This window comes from Podarcis pityusensis (assembly GCF_964106645.2).
Source record: "Podarcis pityusensis genome assembly, chromosome: 13".
Classification (NCBI taxonomy): Eukaryota; Metazoa; Chordata; class Lepidosauria; order Squamata; family Lacertidae; genus Podarcis; species Podarcis pityusensis.
Genome location: NC_138038.1, coordinates 42,435,555 through 42,449,379, shown reverse-complemented (window position 1 = coordinate 42,449,379; position 13,825 = coordinate 42,435,555). Strand labels below are relative to the sequence as shown.

Genomic DNA, 13,825 nt, shown 5'->3' with positions numbered 1-13,825 from the left:
GTCCATACTGTCTGGGCCTTGATGCAGCCCAGCAACACCAAAAGGACCACAGGTTTTCCTTCCCTGTTCTAGTGAAAGAATTGCAAGGAGGGTTATTCTCTACTGGTCATTGACTGAAATAAAAAAATGAGAAAGATAGGGTGGTGGAATTTCTATTTAATAAGCATCAGTTCAAGGCTCATCTGTGCATTTCATATTTTAGTGCTCTTTCACTTGCTGCCCAACTTAATGCAGTAAAAATAATGTTACGATTGGCTACTAATGTCCTCCTTGTTAGGTTACTGGTGTGCTAATAGTTTAGGCTGAGTGCTCAGTGTGTAACGAACTCTCTCTCTCCTCTGGGCAATATATATGAGTTATATACATCTTTTGAATTAGATACCCATCAGATCAGGAAGAGATAAGAAATATCCAGCTATGGGCAGAAGTGGGTAGAGAGAACGAGCAAAAATATTTGATTAGAGAGATCCTGTGCTTATAGTGCCTAAATGGAGTTAAGAGAGTACAGAAGTTGTTCTCTGAAGATTTATTGCCTGCTTTAGGAGCGCCTGCTTGCTTCCATCATTCTTTGCTTGGATATTTGTAAATAAAGCAAATATGCTGAACCTTACATTCCATTCCATGTATAAATAATGGGACTGAATAATCATAGGAAATAGATACACATACATAAAGGTTCTCTCTCAGATACCCACATTATGGACCTGTGAAGTAGAAAATATGCAGACACATGAGTTTTCCGGAAGAGGGACCTCAAAATATTGCCTTTCTTTTTCTGAACCCCAGTCCCTCCAAGAGAAAAGGCATGATTGCTCTTCTCTCATTAAAATGGGTTCAAGTTTTAGACTATCTTTTGCAACATAGAAAACAATGAATGTATGTTTCCTTTTAAACTACTAATGAGAGAAAAACAGTTTAGATAAAGAATATAAGAACATAGGAACATAAAGAACATAGGAAGCTGTCTTATACCGAGTGAGACCATTCGTCTATCTAGCTTGGTATTATCTGCACTAACTGGCAGTTGCTCTCCAGGATTTTAGACAGGAGTCTTCTCTACCTGGAGAACCCAGGGATTGACTCTGTGGCCTCTGTACCACTTCACTATTGGTAGCAGACAGAATTCAGAACCTTGCCCATCCCATCAAAGACCTTGTGGCTAAAGGAGTGAATACAGTCACTTCAGCTCCCTCACCCTATTCCTTTATCGCTCCTCTTGCTTTCTTGCAGAAGGAAGGAAGGAAGGAAGGAAGGAAGGAAGGAAGGAAGGAAGGAAGGGGTATGATGGGAGACAGAGAAGGCTGAAGTGTGAAGATGTAGCTGTCACTTACCCCCTGCTGCCACCAAGTGTATGACAGCCCTTGAGGCAGCGGCAGGTTTGCTCATCCTCCCATGCTATATTACTTCTGGCCCTGGGAGAGCTGAAGGTGAGGAGGTGTGTATCAAAGGATAAGCTGGGCTCTTGGGTACAACCCTTCCACAGGCTCCCGAGGGCCTTATTATAAACCAAACTTCTTTTTCATTTATTTCCAATGCTTCAAAGCTACTTCAAGGATGTTGATTGGAAGCTTGTGGCTGACAACCCCATTTTGCAATCCTAACTACACTTATTGGGAAGTAAATATATTTGCATAAACATGCTTAGGAAAGTATGGTAAGGTGGGGGTGCCATGATGATTTTCTGGGGGCAGTACACAGGCTATGGCTTTTCTCTTCTGCTACATTCCTCAAAGGAGACACATATTTGAGAACAATGACCAAAACACCAGGAGTTCTATTGCTTTTATTTTGTTTTTGTTTTTATATAAAGGTTTTGCTTTCTCAGTGAAAAATGGGTGTTTTTTATTTGGAAATATTTATATATGATTTTATATTAATATGATTTTTGTCATGTTAATACCATGGTTCATCCAAGGAACACGAAACAGTATCCATGTTCCCCAATGTACATTCATTGGAGTGTCAGAAAGCGATGATGTCTACCCTATTTGCATAAGATCTACACATCCATGAGAACCCTGTGCCCCATGAATCTTGGGAAGAGGGACTGATTGTGAAATCACTAATTTCTTTATTTCTTCATCAGTTTCCACATAGCAACTTTTATCTCCTTGTTCCTCAGTGTATAGATCATGGGGTTCATCAGAGGGAAGACCATGGTGTGGAAAAAGGCCACCACCTTGTCAAAGGGATAGTCCTGGAAGGGATGGCAGTTGATGTAGATGGCTGGACCAAACATAATGCAGGCGATGATGATGTGGGTGATGCACGTAGAGGAGGCTTTGTTCTTTCCATGGTTTGAGCTTGTCCTCACCTTTATAAGCAGGGCCCCATAAGAGATGAGGAGGAGGATGAAACATGCAGCACTTACCAGGCCACTGCTAACAAACATGAAAAATTCTAATGTGTAAGTGTTGGTGCAAGCCAGCCTAATGAACTGGGTGACATCACAGAAGTAGTTGTCGAGCTCATTGGGGCCACAGAATGGCAGAGGGATGATGAGAATGACCTGGATTATGGAGTGCAGGAATCCTCCAACCCATGAACATACCAGCATACCCCAGCAGACTACTTGGGTCACCATAGTAGCATAGCGCAGTGGCTGGCAGATGGCCACATACCGGTCAATGGCCATGGCAATGAGAAGGAACATCTCAGCTGCACCAAGAAAATGAATGAAAAAAATCTGAGTGATACATCCCTGGTATGATATAGTCCTGTGGCCAGAGAATATGTTAGCCATGAGCTTTGGTGGGGTGACACAGCTGTAGCAGATGTCCAAGAAGGCCAGGTTGGCTAAGAAGAAAAACATGGGGGATCCCAGATGGGGGTCCTTACAGATTGTCACAATGATGACAAAGTTTGCAGGTAGGATGATGATGTAGAAGAGCAGGAGAAGAACACAAAGGAACAGCTGCATCTCCCAGAGCTGTGACAACCCCTGGATAACAAACTCTTTCACTACAGTGTGATTCCCATTTTCCATCCTTGCAGATGTAGTCCTGAAAAACAATTATATTTGAATTGTTAAACAATAAATGATTGCAATCCCACTGCCCCCATTTATACATCTTATTAAAAATGCAACCAATTGGTAGGCTGGCCAGGAGCAGATCAAACTAACTCATGGGTTCATGTTACATTCAGGTTCTGTGGCTTTTGCGCAGAGAAATGATGATTGCCTAACAGCACTGTATGGGTTAGATGTCTCAGTGATATGTGCTCCAGCTGGACTGGATGGCTATAATATGTTCAGAAAACTAAACCCAGGAGATGAGTCACATGGACTCCTGTGCAATTAGAACATGATGTCACTGATATTGAAGAGGAGAAATTCAATTCAGTGTGCAGTTAAAGCCAAATTGACCACATTTGCACTTTCAGAAACAATAAACTACAATACAACTATTGTTTGAAACTTGCACTTATCTGAATGGATTGAGCCTGGGACCTTCTGAAGTGCAAAACAGATTACCACTGAGTTATGGCCCATTTCCAAATCTAAGGATAACAAGACTGAGATTCATTGCTGCTGCTGCTGCTGCTGCTGCTGCTGCTGCTTCTGGACCCTATTCCTTCCTTCCTCCAACCACAGAGATTCTCAAGACCATGATAGAATGATCAGATCTGACTGAAAACCTTTTGCTGCCTGAAATGAGGAATAAGATCTGGCTTCCTCAACCTCGGCCCTCCAGATGTTTTGAGACTACAATTCTCATCATCCCTAACCACTGGTCCTGCTAGCTAGGGATCATGGGAGTTGTAGGCCAAAAACATCTGGAGGGCTGAGGCTGAGGAAGCCTGAATAAGATGGTGCCCCCCACCCCATAATACCACACTCAGCTGCTGACAAAACTGGCAGCTTAACATTGCTTTCCTACCAGAGAATCCTCAACTACACATCAACTACAACTAGCTTAGGATGCAAAGGGAAGACCATATGGAACACACAGTTCTGTCCTCCACATTTCCCACCCTCCAGCATTTGCCACCTGAGGCAGCTTCTTCAATTTGTCTAAATGGTAGTGCTGGCCACACATGCAGAGCTCAGGGACTAGGGAAAGAAGGATTTGTCATTTTCAGTTTCTTGGTTTCTCATTTTTCCTATCTTAAATTCAGTTTCCCACATTTTAACATCAGTTTGATATTTGTTTAGAAAAAGAGTCCTAATCAAAATCAATCAGCATTTTAATACAAATTCCTTCTAATTTTTGCATTGAAAGTAATGGCTGTCCCCTTAAAGCAAGAGTAGGGAGCCACTAGTCCTCTAGATATTGCTGGACCACAACTGTCACCATCCCTGACCACTTGTCATGGTACCTGGAGCTGGTGAGAGCTGAACAACAGCTGGAGGGCTGCAGTTTAGCCAACTCTGCCATAAAGGCTTGAGGCAGTCAGAAAAAAGAAGCCACCATGCCTCCCATCCTGATCCTCCACCAGACCCCTCCTCTGTGTTCTCTTTGCTTCCTTAGTAGTGATTAGCAAGGAAGATAAGAACAAAAGAAAGGTCTGCAGGATCAGGCCAGTGGCCCATCTAGCCCAGCATCTTCTTCTCAGTGTGGCCCACCAGATGCCAGCAAGCAGGACAACTGGTATCCAAATTGAACCAAATGATCAATAGAGGAGCAAGGGAGGAAAACTAAAGCCATGCAAAAAGACAATGTAAAAAAGAGCAGAGATGAGACAAACACTTACCCTTTGATCCCTTTCAATTTGCAGACAGCCCTTCTGGCAGAAGAAATCTTCGTCATCCTCATACTTATATTGCCTATGGAAGAAGTGCATCCAAGGATATACTGAGCCCAGAAGAAACACCTTCCAGTGATCCCAGAGGACCTCATTAAAAAGGTTAGGAATTTCTTTTATTTCAGCTTCAAGGATATTGATAATCAGCATGAGGTTTGAGAACCCCATTTTCTAGTCACTTCCCCGTTTAATTGTTTATTTTTTTATTAAACCTCAACACAGAGTAAATAACAGCTCTCCTTTTTGTACATGAATTAGTTATATAACAAACATCACCAAAAATAAACATCAAGAAAGGACTGTTAAGGGGGGAAAGAGAAAAATAGGAAAAATGGAAAAGGAAAAAAAATCTATTTACATATTCAATATCAAATCCAAATATGGCAATGGGAGAGTATCCTGCTCCATTGTACCTGATGGCAGCAGACTAGTTTAGTGACTGTGTAGAAACATGGGAATCTGCCTTGTACTGACTCAGATCTACAGGTCAATCTGCCTCAGTATTGTCCAAACTGACCTGCTCGGATCATAATGCAGTGTTGTTGGAAATAAAATTGTCTCTGCAGGGGTCTTACAGATGAATAATAATAATAATAATAATAATAATAATAATAATAATAATTTATATCCCGCCCTCCCCAGCCAAAGCCGGGCTCAGGGTGGCTAACAACAATAAAATAATACAAGATTCTAAAATCATTTCATTATAAAATTAATTCAAATCAAATTGATGGCAACCATTGGGCTAGAGTTCTGTGAAGATTGCCAAAGGAGGGAGTCAGGCTGTGCCTTGGCCAAAGGCTTGATGGAACAGCTCTGTCTTGCAGTCCCTGTGGAAAGATGTCAAGTCCCGCAGGGCCCTAGTCTCTTGTGGCAGAGCATTCCACCAGATCGGAGCCACAGCTGAAAAAGCCCTGGCTCTGGTTGAGGCCAGCCTAACCTCTCTGTGGCCTGGGACCTCCAAGATGTTTTTGTTTGAAGATCGTAAGTTCCTCTGTGGAACATACCAGGAGAGGCGGTCTCGTAGGTATGAGGGTCCTAGGCTGTATAGGGCTTTAAAAGTTAAAACCAGCACCTTAAACCTGATCCTGTACTCCACTGGGAGCCAGTGCAGCTGGTATAGCACCGGGTAAATGTGATCTCACAGCGAGGACCCCGTAAGGAGTCTCGCTGCAGCATTCTGCACCCGCTGGAGTTTCTGGGTCAGTCTCAAGGGCAGCCCCACGTGGAGCGAGTTACAATAATCCAGTCTGGAGGTGACCGTCACGTGGATCACAGTGGCTAGGTCAGGGCGAGAGAGGTAAGGAGCCAACTGCTTAGCTTGGTGGAGATGAAAAAATGCCGCCTTTGTTATAGCTTCAACCTGCGCCTCCATGAAAAGGGAGGTGTTGAAGATTACACCCAAACTCTTAACGGACGGTGCTGGCACTAATTGCGCCCCCGCAAGAGATGGGAGTTGCCCCCCCAATCCCATATCGTCCCAACCCAGCCAAAGGACCTCTGTCTTTGAAGGATTTAACTTCAACTGGCTCCCACGTAGCCATCCAGCCACAGCTTCCAAACATCTGATCAGTGTGTCTGGGGCCGAGTCAGGATGGCCATCCATCAACAGATAGAATTGGGTGTCATCGGCATACTGATGGCAGCCCAACCCAAAACTCCGGACAAGCTGGGCGTGGGGGCGCATAAAGATGTTGAAAAGCATCAGGGAGAGTATCGCACCCTGAGGCACTCCACACACCAGGGAGTGGCGCGATGACAGTTCCCCCCAAGCGCCACCCTCTGTCCCCGACCAAAGATAAACAAGCGCAGCCATTGAAAGACTGTGCCCTAGATCCCCACATCGGCAAGGCTGTGGTCCAGGAGTTCGTGATCAGCCATGTCGAAGGCTGCTGACAGGTCTAGAAGAATCAGCAGCCCCGACCCGCCTCGATCCAGCTGCCTGCGGAGATCAAGAATGAACGATGATTTATTGAGCAATGAGCAGATGATTAGGAAGGCCCAAAAGACTCTAAAGGATTACTTTGAGACAAATGTTAATTCTGAGGTGGAAATAAGAGTCGTTTGGGATGCAAGTAAGGCAGTAATGAGAGGATTCCTCATACAACAAAATTTAATCAAGAAAAGGATACAGAATGAGAAAAAAGAAAAAATCGAGCAATTTATCCAAGTACATGGATTGCCAAAAATTCCCGAAAATAAAAAGATCCTACTTAATGGATTGATCACAAGACAAGAGGTCAAGAATGCAATAAATCAGATCCAGCTTGGTAAAACACCAAGGCCAGATGGTTTGTCAGCAAAATACTATAAAACTTTTAAAGACTGGCTTATTCAGCCATTGATGGACGTATGCAATAAGATATTAGAGGGGACAAAGCACCTGAAACCTGGAAGGAAGACTTTATAACCCTGATTCCAAAACCAGACCAAAATAGGTCCCATGTGAAAAATTATAGGCTGATCTCATACTAAATGTGGATTACAATTTTTTTGCTAACATTCTGGCCAACAGGTTGAAGAAGGTACTAACAGATTATATTCATAAGGACCAGGCAGGATTTCTACCTGGGAGATCTATGAAAGATAACATTAGGAATATAATCGATGTGTTAGAAAGATTAGAAGTTAAAAAAACTCAAAAGCGATGTTAATGTTTATAAGATGCTGAGAAGGCCTTTGATAATGTTTCATGGAGTTTTATGAAAAGGAATTTAGAAAGTATTGAGGCTGGATAATAATTTTTAAATGGTATTAATGTGATCTATTTTGAGCAAAAAGCTAAACTCATATTTAATAATGTGGTTTCAGAAGAAATTAGAATTGAGAAAGGAACCAGGCAAGGGTGCCCACTTTCCCCTCTGCTTTTTATTACGGTCCTGGAGGTTTTGCTAAACATGCTAAGGAAAGAGGAAGAGGTTAAAGGTATAACAGTAGGATCCAAACAATATGAGTTAAAAGCCTTTGCTGACAATTTGGTATTAACATTACAAGACCCAGATTCCAGTGCAGTGAAAGCACTGGAGTTGATTCAAGAGTTCGGGCAAGTAGCAGGATTTAAGTTAAACAAGAGCAAAACCAAAGTGCTGGGGGGGGGGGGGGATTAGATAATGAGGTGAGAAAATCCTTCAGGAAAAGACAGGCCTTGTTTTTGTGAAAAAAGTAAAGTACCTGGGTGTGAATTTATTGGTGAAAAACTTGAATTTATATAATGACAATTATAAGAAATTATGGAATGAAAGAAAGAGAGATCTTGAGATTTGGTCAAATTTAAAATTGTCATTAATGGGCCGAATATAGGTGGTTAAAGATGTTTTTATTCCAAGCTTTACCAATTACTGATAATGTCAGATGTTTTAAAGAATGGCAGAAAGCATTGTCTAAATTTATCTGGCGGGGGGGAAACCCAGAATTAAATATAAAATATTAACAGATGCAAAAGAGAGAGGGGGATTTTCCCTGCCAGATCTGAAAATATATTTCAAGGCAGCAGCTTTCTGCTGGATTAAGGAATGGATTCAAATAGATAATGCTGATGTGTTAGACTTGGAAGGATTCGACAGTGTATTTGGTTGGCATGCATATTTATGGTATGACAAGATATCGGCCCATAAAGGTTTTAAAAATCATGTAATTAGAAAATCTCTATATAATGTATGGATAAGATATAAAGATCTCTTGGAAAGGAAAACACCCAGATGGCTTTCACCAATGGAAGCTAAGGCTCAGAAAAAGTTGAATATGGAGAGTAAATGGTTGAAATATGATGTTTTACTAGTGGAAGAAAATGAAGAATTTAAACTAAGACCATTTGACCAAATCAAAGACAAATTAAATGGATGGTTACAATATTATCAGATTAATGAATTGTTTAAATTGGATAGGAAAAACCGTTTTGCAACAGAAAAATCCAAATTGGAAACGGAATTGTTAGATACTAATGTTAAAAATCTCTTTAAAATGTATTTGTTGTTAGAATGGCATACAAAGGATGAACAAGTTAAATCTGTGATGATTGATTGGGCAAGAGATGTTGGACACAATATAATATTGAAAGATTGGGAAAGGCTGTGGAAGAAAGGGGTTAAGTTTACTGCATGTACGGTATTAAATGAAAACATTATGAGAATGGTGTATAGATGGAACTTAACCCCGGTGAAATTAGCAAAGATGTATCATACAAAGGATAATTTGTGTTGGAAATGTGAAGAAAAAGAAGGTACTTTCTACCATATGTCGTGGACATCTCCCAAGGTGAAAGACCTCTGGGAGAAGATTTATAATGAGTTGAAAAAAATGTTGAAGAATACATTTATTAAAAAACCAGAAGCCTTTCTACTTGGAATAATAGGACTAGAATTGCCCAAAAAAGATGTTAGAATGTTTTTGTATGCCACTACAGCGGCAAGAATTTTATTTGCCAAAAACTGGAAATCGCAAGAGATGCCAACAATAGAAGAATGGCAGATGAAGATGTTGGACTTTTGGAGCTGGCCGACCTGACTGGAAGAATCCGCAACCAGAAAGAAGAGACCCAAAAGGATTGGAAGAATTTTAAAGAATATCTAGTTAATACTGTAATATAAGATAAAGAGAAATCTCTTGGAAGTAAAACATTAGGCCTAGCGTTACAATAAGTTTATGTAGTTAAAAATACAAATGATTGGAATATTAATAATGGAGAAGAAGTTAGTAAATGAAAGAAGTTAATATTATTAGAAATATGAATTTGGAGAACTGCTAATTAGGTGATAAAATGAAATTCAGTTAGAGGGGATTCGAGGAAGTCATCAATGTAATGCAATCCGGATTTGGAAATTAAAATTCTTTTCTATGTGTTTTTCTGTATTTTTGTGTATTGTAATGTTTTTCTTTTGTCTTTTTCTCTTTTTCTTTTGTACGTGACTAATGTGAAAATTAATTTAAAAAATTGGGGGCGGGGGGAAGTCCACACTGATTGTCAGTGGCTCTCCACGACTTCCCTACACTTCCTGGCAAACCTGGGAGTGTCTACATGCTCTTTCACTGAGCTATGACCCCCCTCTCTTGCAAGACAGCTTTGATCTACAGAGAAGGGAAATGACTGGTTGCATGGAAAGAAGGGGTTGCCATGATGATTTTCTGGGGGCAGTACACAGGAAAAGGATTTGCTCCTTTTCTGCACTCCCCAAAGAAGACACATATTTTAGAACAATGACCAAAACACGAAGACCTTTATTGCTTTTTGTTTTGTTTTTTATAAAGGTTTTGTTTCCTCAGTGAAAAGAAAAAAAAAACTCCTGACACAAAAGAAAAGGTACGGAATGAAGTTATTATGGCAGCAACTGACAGAGGCCTCCAATTCCAGTAACTCATCATTATTCTGGAGAATCGTTGCTGTACAACCGGATAGGGGTCTATCACAACTATCCTGCTGCATATCAATGAAAGCCTGGGAAGCACACTTCCATAATCTTTACGAGGAATCTAGTGATGAGTCCTATGCATTAGACATACCGGAAGACCAGATACAGCCATGGCCAGCAGTTTCAATAACAGAGACCCATCTGCTGATTGACCAACTAAAGAACGGGAAAGCCCCCGGAATTGACTGTATACCAGCGGAACTTTTTAAAACCAACGCGATCTGGTGGGGCCCCCTGTTAGCCTCCCTGTTCACATATATAGATAGAACTGCACAGATTCCATACGACTGGGGGACTTCCATCATTATTCCCATTTACAAAAAAGGCCTGAGGGATGATCCCTCCAACTACAGACCTATAAGCCTCCTGAATATAATAAGCAAATTATATGCTAAACACCTCAGCGAGAAACTGTGTGAATGGATAGAAAGAGCGAAGATTCTTGATGATGCACAGGCGGGATTTAGAAAGGGGAGATCCACAATGGATCACTGCTTGACCTTACAGCACCTAGCTGAGAAATACACGCTGCATCATAATCACCACCTATTTGCAGCATTTGTAGATTTTAAAGCAGCCTTTGACTCCATCTCAAGACCCCGACTCTGGGACAAACTCAACAAATCATCCATAGACCGACGTCTCCTGCTATTAATATCCAAACTGTACAACAACACACGACTTCGTATAAGATGCAGCCAAGAAGGTCAACTCTCTAATTCCATTAGAACAACAAAGGGAGTTAAACAAGGATGCATCTTGGCCCCCTTTTTGTTCAACATCTATATAAACTCCCTAACAGACCACCTACAAGGAGCGGATATACACGCCCCAAAATTAGCAGATAAAAAACTGCCTATCCTACTCTATGCAGACGATGTGGTTATACTGTCCCAGACTCAGAAGGGCCTTAAAATAGCTCTTAACAGCTTATCACAATATTGTAGAGAAGAGAAACTAGTAGTGAACTATCAAAAAACAAAAATCATGGTCTTCTCTAACAAAAGAAAAATATATAGATGGAAATTAGACAATCAGGAGATTGAACAAGTGACATGCTTTAAATACCTAGGAGTTATATTCCAAGCATCAAGGAAGAAGACTGCCCACATAAATTACAGTTCCGCTACAGCACAAAAAAGTACAACAGCAATTCTAAGATACCATCGTACAATGGGAGGAAATTTTATTCCTGCCACAATTAAACTATTCGCTGCAAAACCAACAGCACAAATACTATACGGCGCACCACTCGTCTCCCTCTCCAATCTAGACCCATACGAAAAGATACAATCAGGTTTCCTTAGATCACTCCTACAAACACCTAAATGCGTCCCAAACGCCGCCCTACGACTGGAAGCAGGCTTATACAGCATCAAAACCAAAGTATGGATAAGAACCTTATGCACTTGGCTAAGACTGAACAACTCGCCGGTTGGACTACTTTCCCTGATGCTTCTTGACAAATCCCAATCTAGTTGGTTGAAGGGCACTCTCAGAAAATAGGCCACATACGGTCTCTCCCCAGAGTATTTATTAAGTTTAGAAAGGGGAAGGGCCAAGAATATAATCAAAGAAAGACTCAGGGACATTGAAGCCCAAAATGACTTTAGTCAACTTCCGATAACTCATAAACTCCTATTCGATTCCCAAAGCCCCCATCTAGCAAACTATCTTAAAGTTCTACATAATGCCAAACACCGATGGGCATTTACCAGGGCCTGCTTTAACGCTCTCCCTTCAGCTCTTCTAGAGGGAAGATACAACAAAATACCGATCGAACAAAGATTGTGTCCCTGTAACAGCAACGAAATAGAAACCATCGGGCATGTTATCTTATATTGCCCATTATATCGAGACTCAAGAAAAGAGCTGATCGAGCCGATTCTGAGGAAAATACCTCGTAGTACAGATGACACCTATATCAGACACCTCTTAGCTGACAAAGACCCCGAAATCAACAGGCCTGTGGCGAAGTACTGTTACATTGCAACAAGAATAAGACGAGCAATGATGACAGCAACGGAGTTCAAATTGCAAACATCGAAGGAACGATAATAAACAGTAGTGATATTTGAATTGAATCCTCAAAACCTTAAAAGTCGAAACCTGGTCATAAACATAAGTACCAATTTTGTGATTTGGCCATATCTCCACTGCTGTCTGTAGTACAATAGTACTTATATTGCCATATTTTATTTTATAAATTGCTTGTTGGTCATTGACCGTATTAAAGATATTTGAATTTTGAATTTGTTTTTTATAAAGGTTTTGTTTCCTCAGTGGGGAAAAAAAGTGGGGTCTTTTTTTTTTGCATTATTTTTTTATTTATTTTATGTTAATACCATGGTTCCTCCAAGGAACACAAAACAGTATCCATGGTCACCTGTTCCCCTATATTCATTCATTGGAGTGTCAGAAAAGGGTGCTGTCTAGCCTGTGCCCCATGAATCTTGGGAAGAGGGACTGATTGTGAAATCACTAATTTTTATATTTCTTCAACAGTCTCCACATAGCAACTTTTATCTCCTTGTTTCTCAGTGTGTAGATCATGGGATTCATCAGAGGGAAGACCACGGTGTGGAAAAAGGCTACCACTTTGTCGAAGGGAAAGTCCTGGAAGGGACGGCAGTAGATGTAGATGGCTGGACCAAACATAATGCAGGCGATGATGATGTGGGTGATGCATGTAGAGGAGGCTTTGTTCTTCCCATGGCTTGAGCTTGTCCTCACCTTTATTAGCAGGGCCCCATAAGAGATGAGGAGGAGGATGAAACACGCAGTGCTTACAAGGCCACTGCTAACAAACATGAAAAATTCTAATGTGTAAGTGTTGGTGCAAGCCAGTTTAATAATCTGGGTGACATCACAGAAGAAGTTGTCAAGCTCATTGGGGCCACAGAATGGGAGAGGGATGATGAGAATGACCTGGATTATGGAGTGCAGGAATCCTCCAACCCATGAACATACCGACATACCCCAGCAGACTAGTTGGGTCACCATAGTAGCATAGCGCAGTGGCTGGCAGATGGCCACATACCGGTCAATGGCCATGGCAATGAGAAGGAACATCTCAGCTGCACCAAGAAAATGAATGAAAAAAATCTGAGTGATACATCCCAGGTATGATATAGTCCTGCGACCAGAGAATATGTTAGCCATGAGCTTTGGTGGGGTGACACAGCTGTAGCAGATGTCCAAGAAGGCCAAGTTGGCTAAGAAGAAAAACATGGGGGATCCCAGATGGGGGTCCTTACAGATTGTCACAATGATGACAAAGTTTGCAGGTAGGATGATGATGTAGAAGAGCAGGAGAAGAACACAAAGGAACAGCTGCATCTCCCAGAGCTGTGACAACCCCTGGATAACAAACTCTTTTACTACAGTGTGATTCCCATTTTCCATCCTTGCAGATGTAGTCCTGCAAAACAATTATATTCGGATTGTTAAACAATAAATGATTGCAATACCCCTGCTCCTTTTAAAATCGGGCTCCGGCGGCACGGCAGCAGCAGGAGGCCCCATTAGCTAAAGTGGTGCTTCAGGTTTAGAACAGTTTCAGGTTAAGAACAGACCTCCGGAACGAATTAAGTACTTAACCTGAGGTACCACTGTACATTATTTACACAATGAGTCCTGTCTGAATGGCTGATTCTGCTTCCCTCCTGGAGCCT

At 41.4% G+C, this 13,825-nt stretch overlaps 2 protein-coding genes across 2 annotated transcripts; both read right to left on the bottom strand.

Annotated features, from left to right (window-relative positions):
- Nucleotides 1–2,071: 2,071 nt before the first annotated feature.
- Nucleotides 2,072–2,986, bottom strand: LOC308461363 (olfactory receptor 4N2-like; the record flags this gene model as incomplete). Its single annotated transcript, XM_080978229.1, has 1 exon — nucleotides 2,072–2,986. The coding sequence occupies one exon, from the start codon at nucleotides 2,984–2,986 to the stop codon at nucleotides 2,072–2,074; it is 915 nt and encodes a 304-aa protein (XP_080834355.1).
- Nucleotides 2,987–12,549: 9,563 nt separating this feature from the next.
- On the bottom strand, nucleotides 12,550–13,556 carry LOC308461362 (olfactory receptor 4N5-like; the record flags this gene model as incomplete). The annotated part of the gene is made up of 1 exon (XM_080978228.1): nucleotides 12,550–13,556. The coding sequence occupies one exon, from the start codon at nucleotides 13,554–13,556 to the stop codon at nucleotides 12,633–12,635; it is 924 nt and encodes a 307-aa protein (XP_080834354.1). The 3' UTR covers nucleotides 12,550–12,632.
- Between the last annotated feature and the right edge of the window lie 269 nt (nucleotides 13,557–13,825).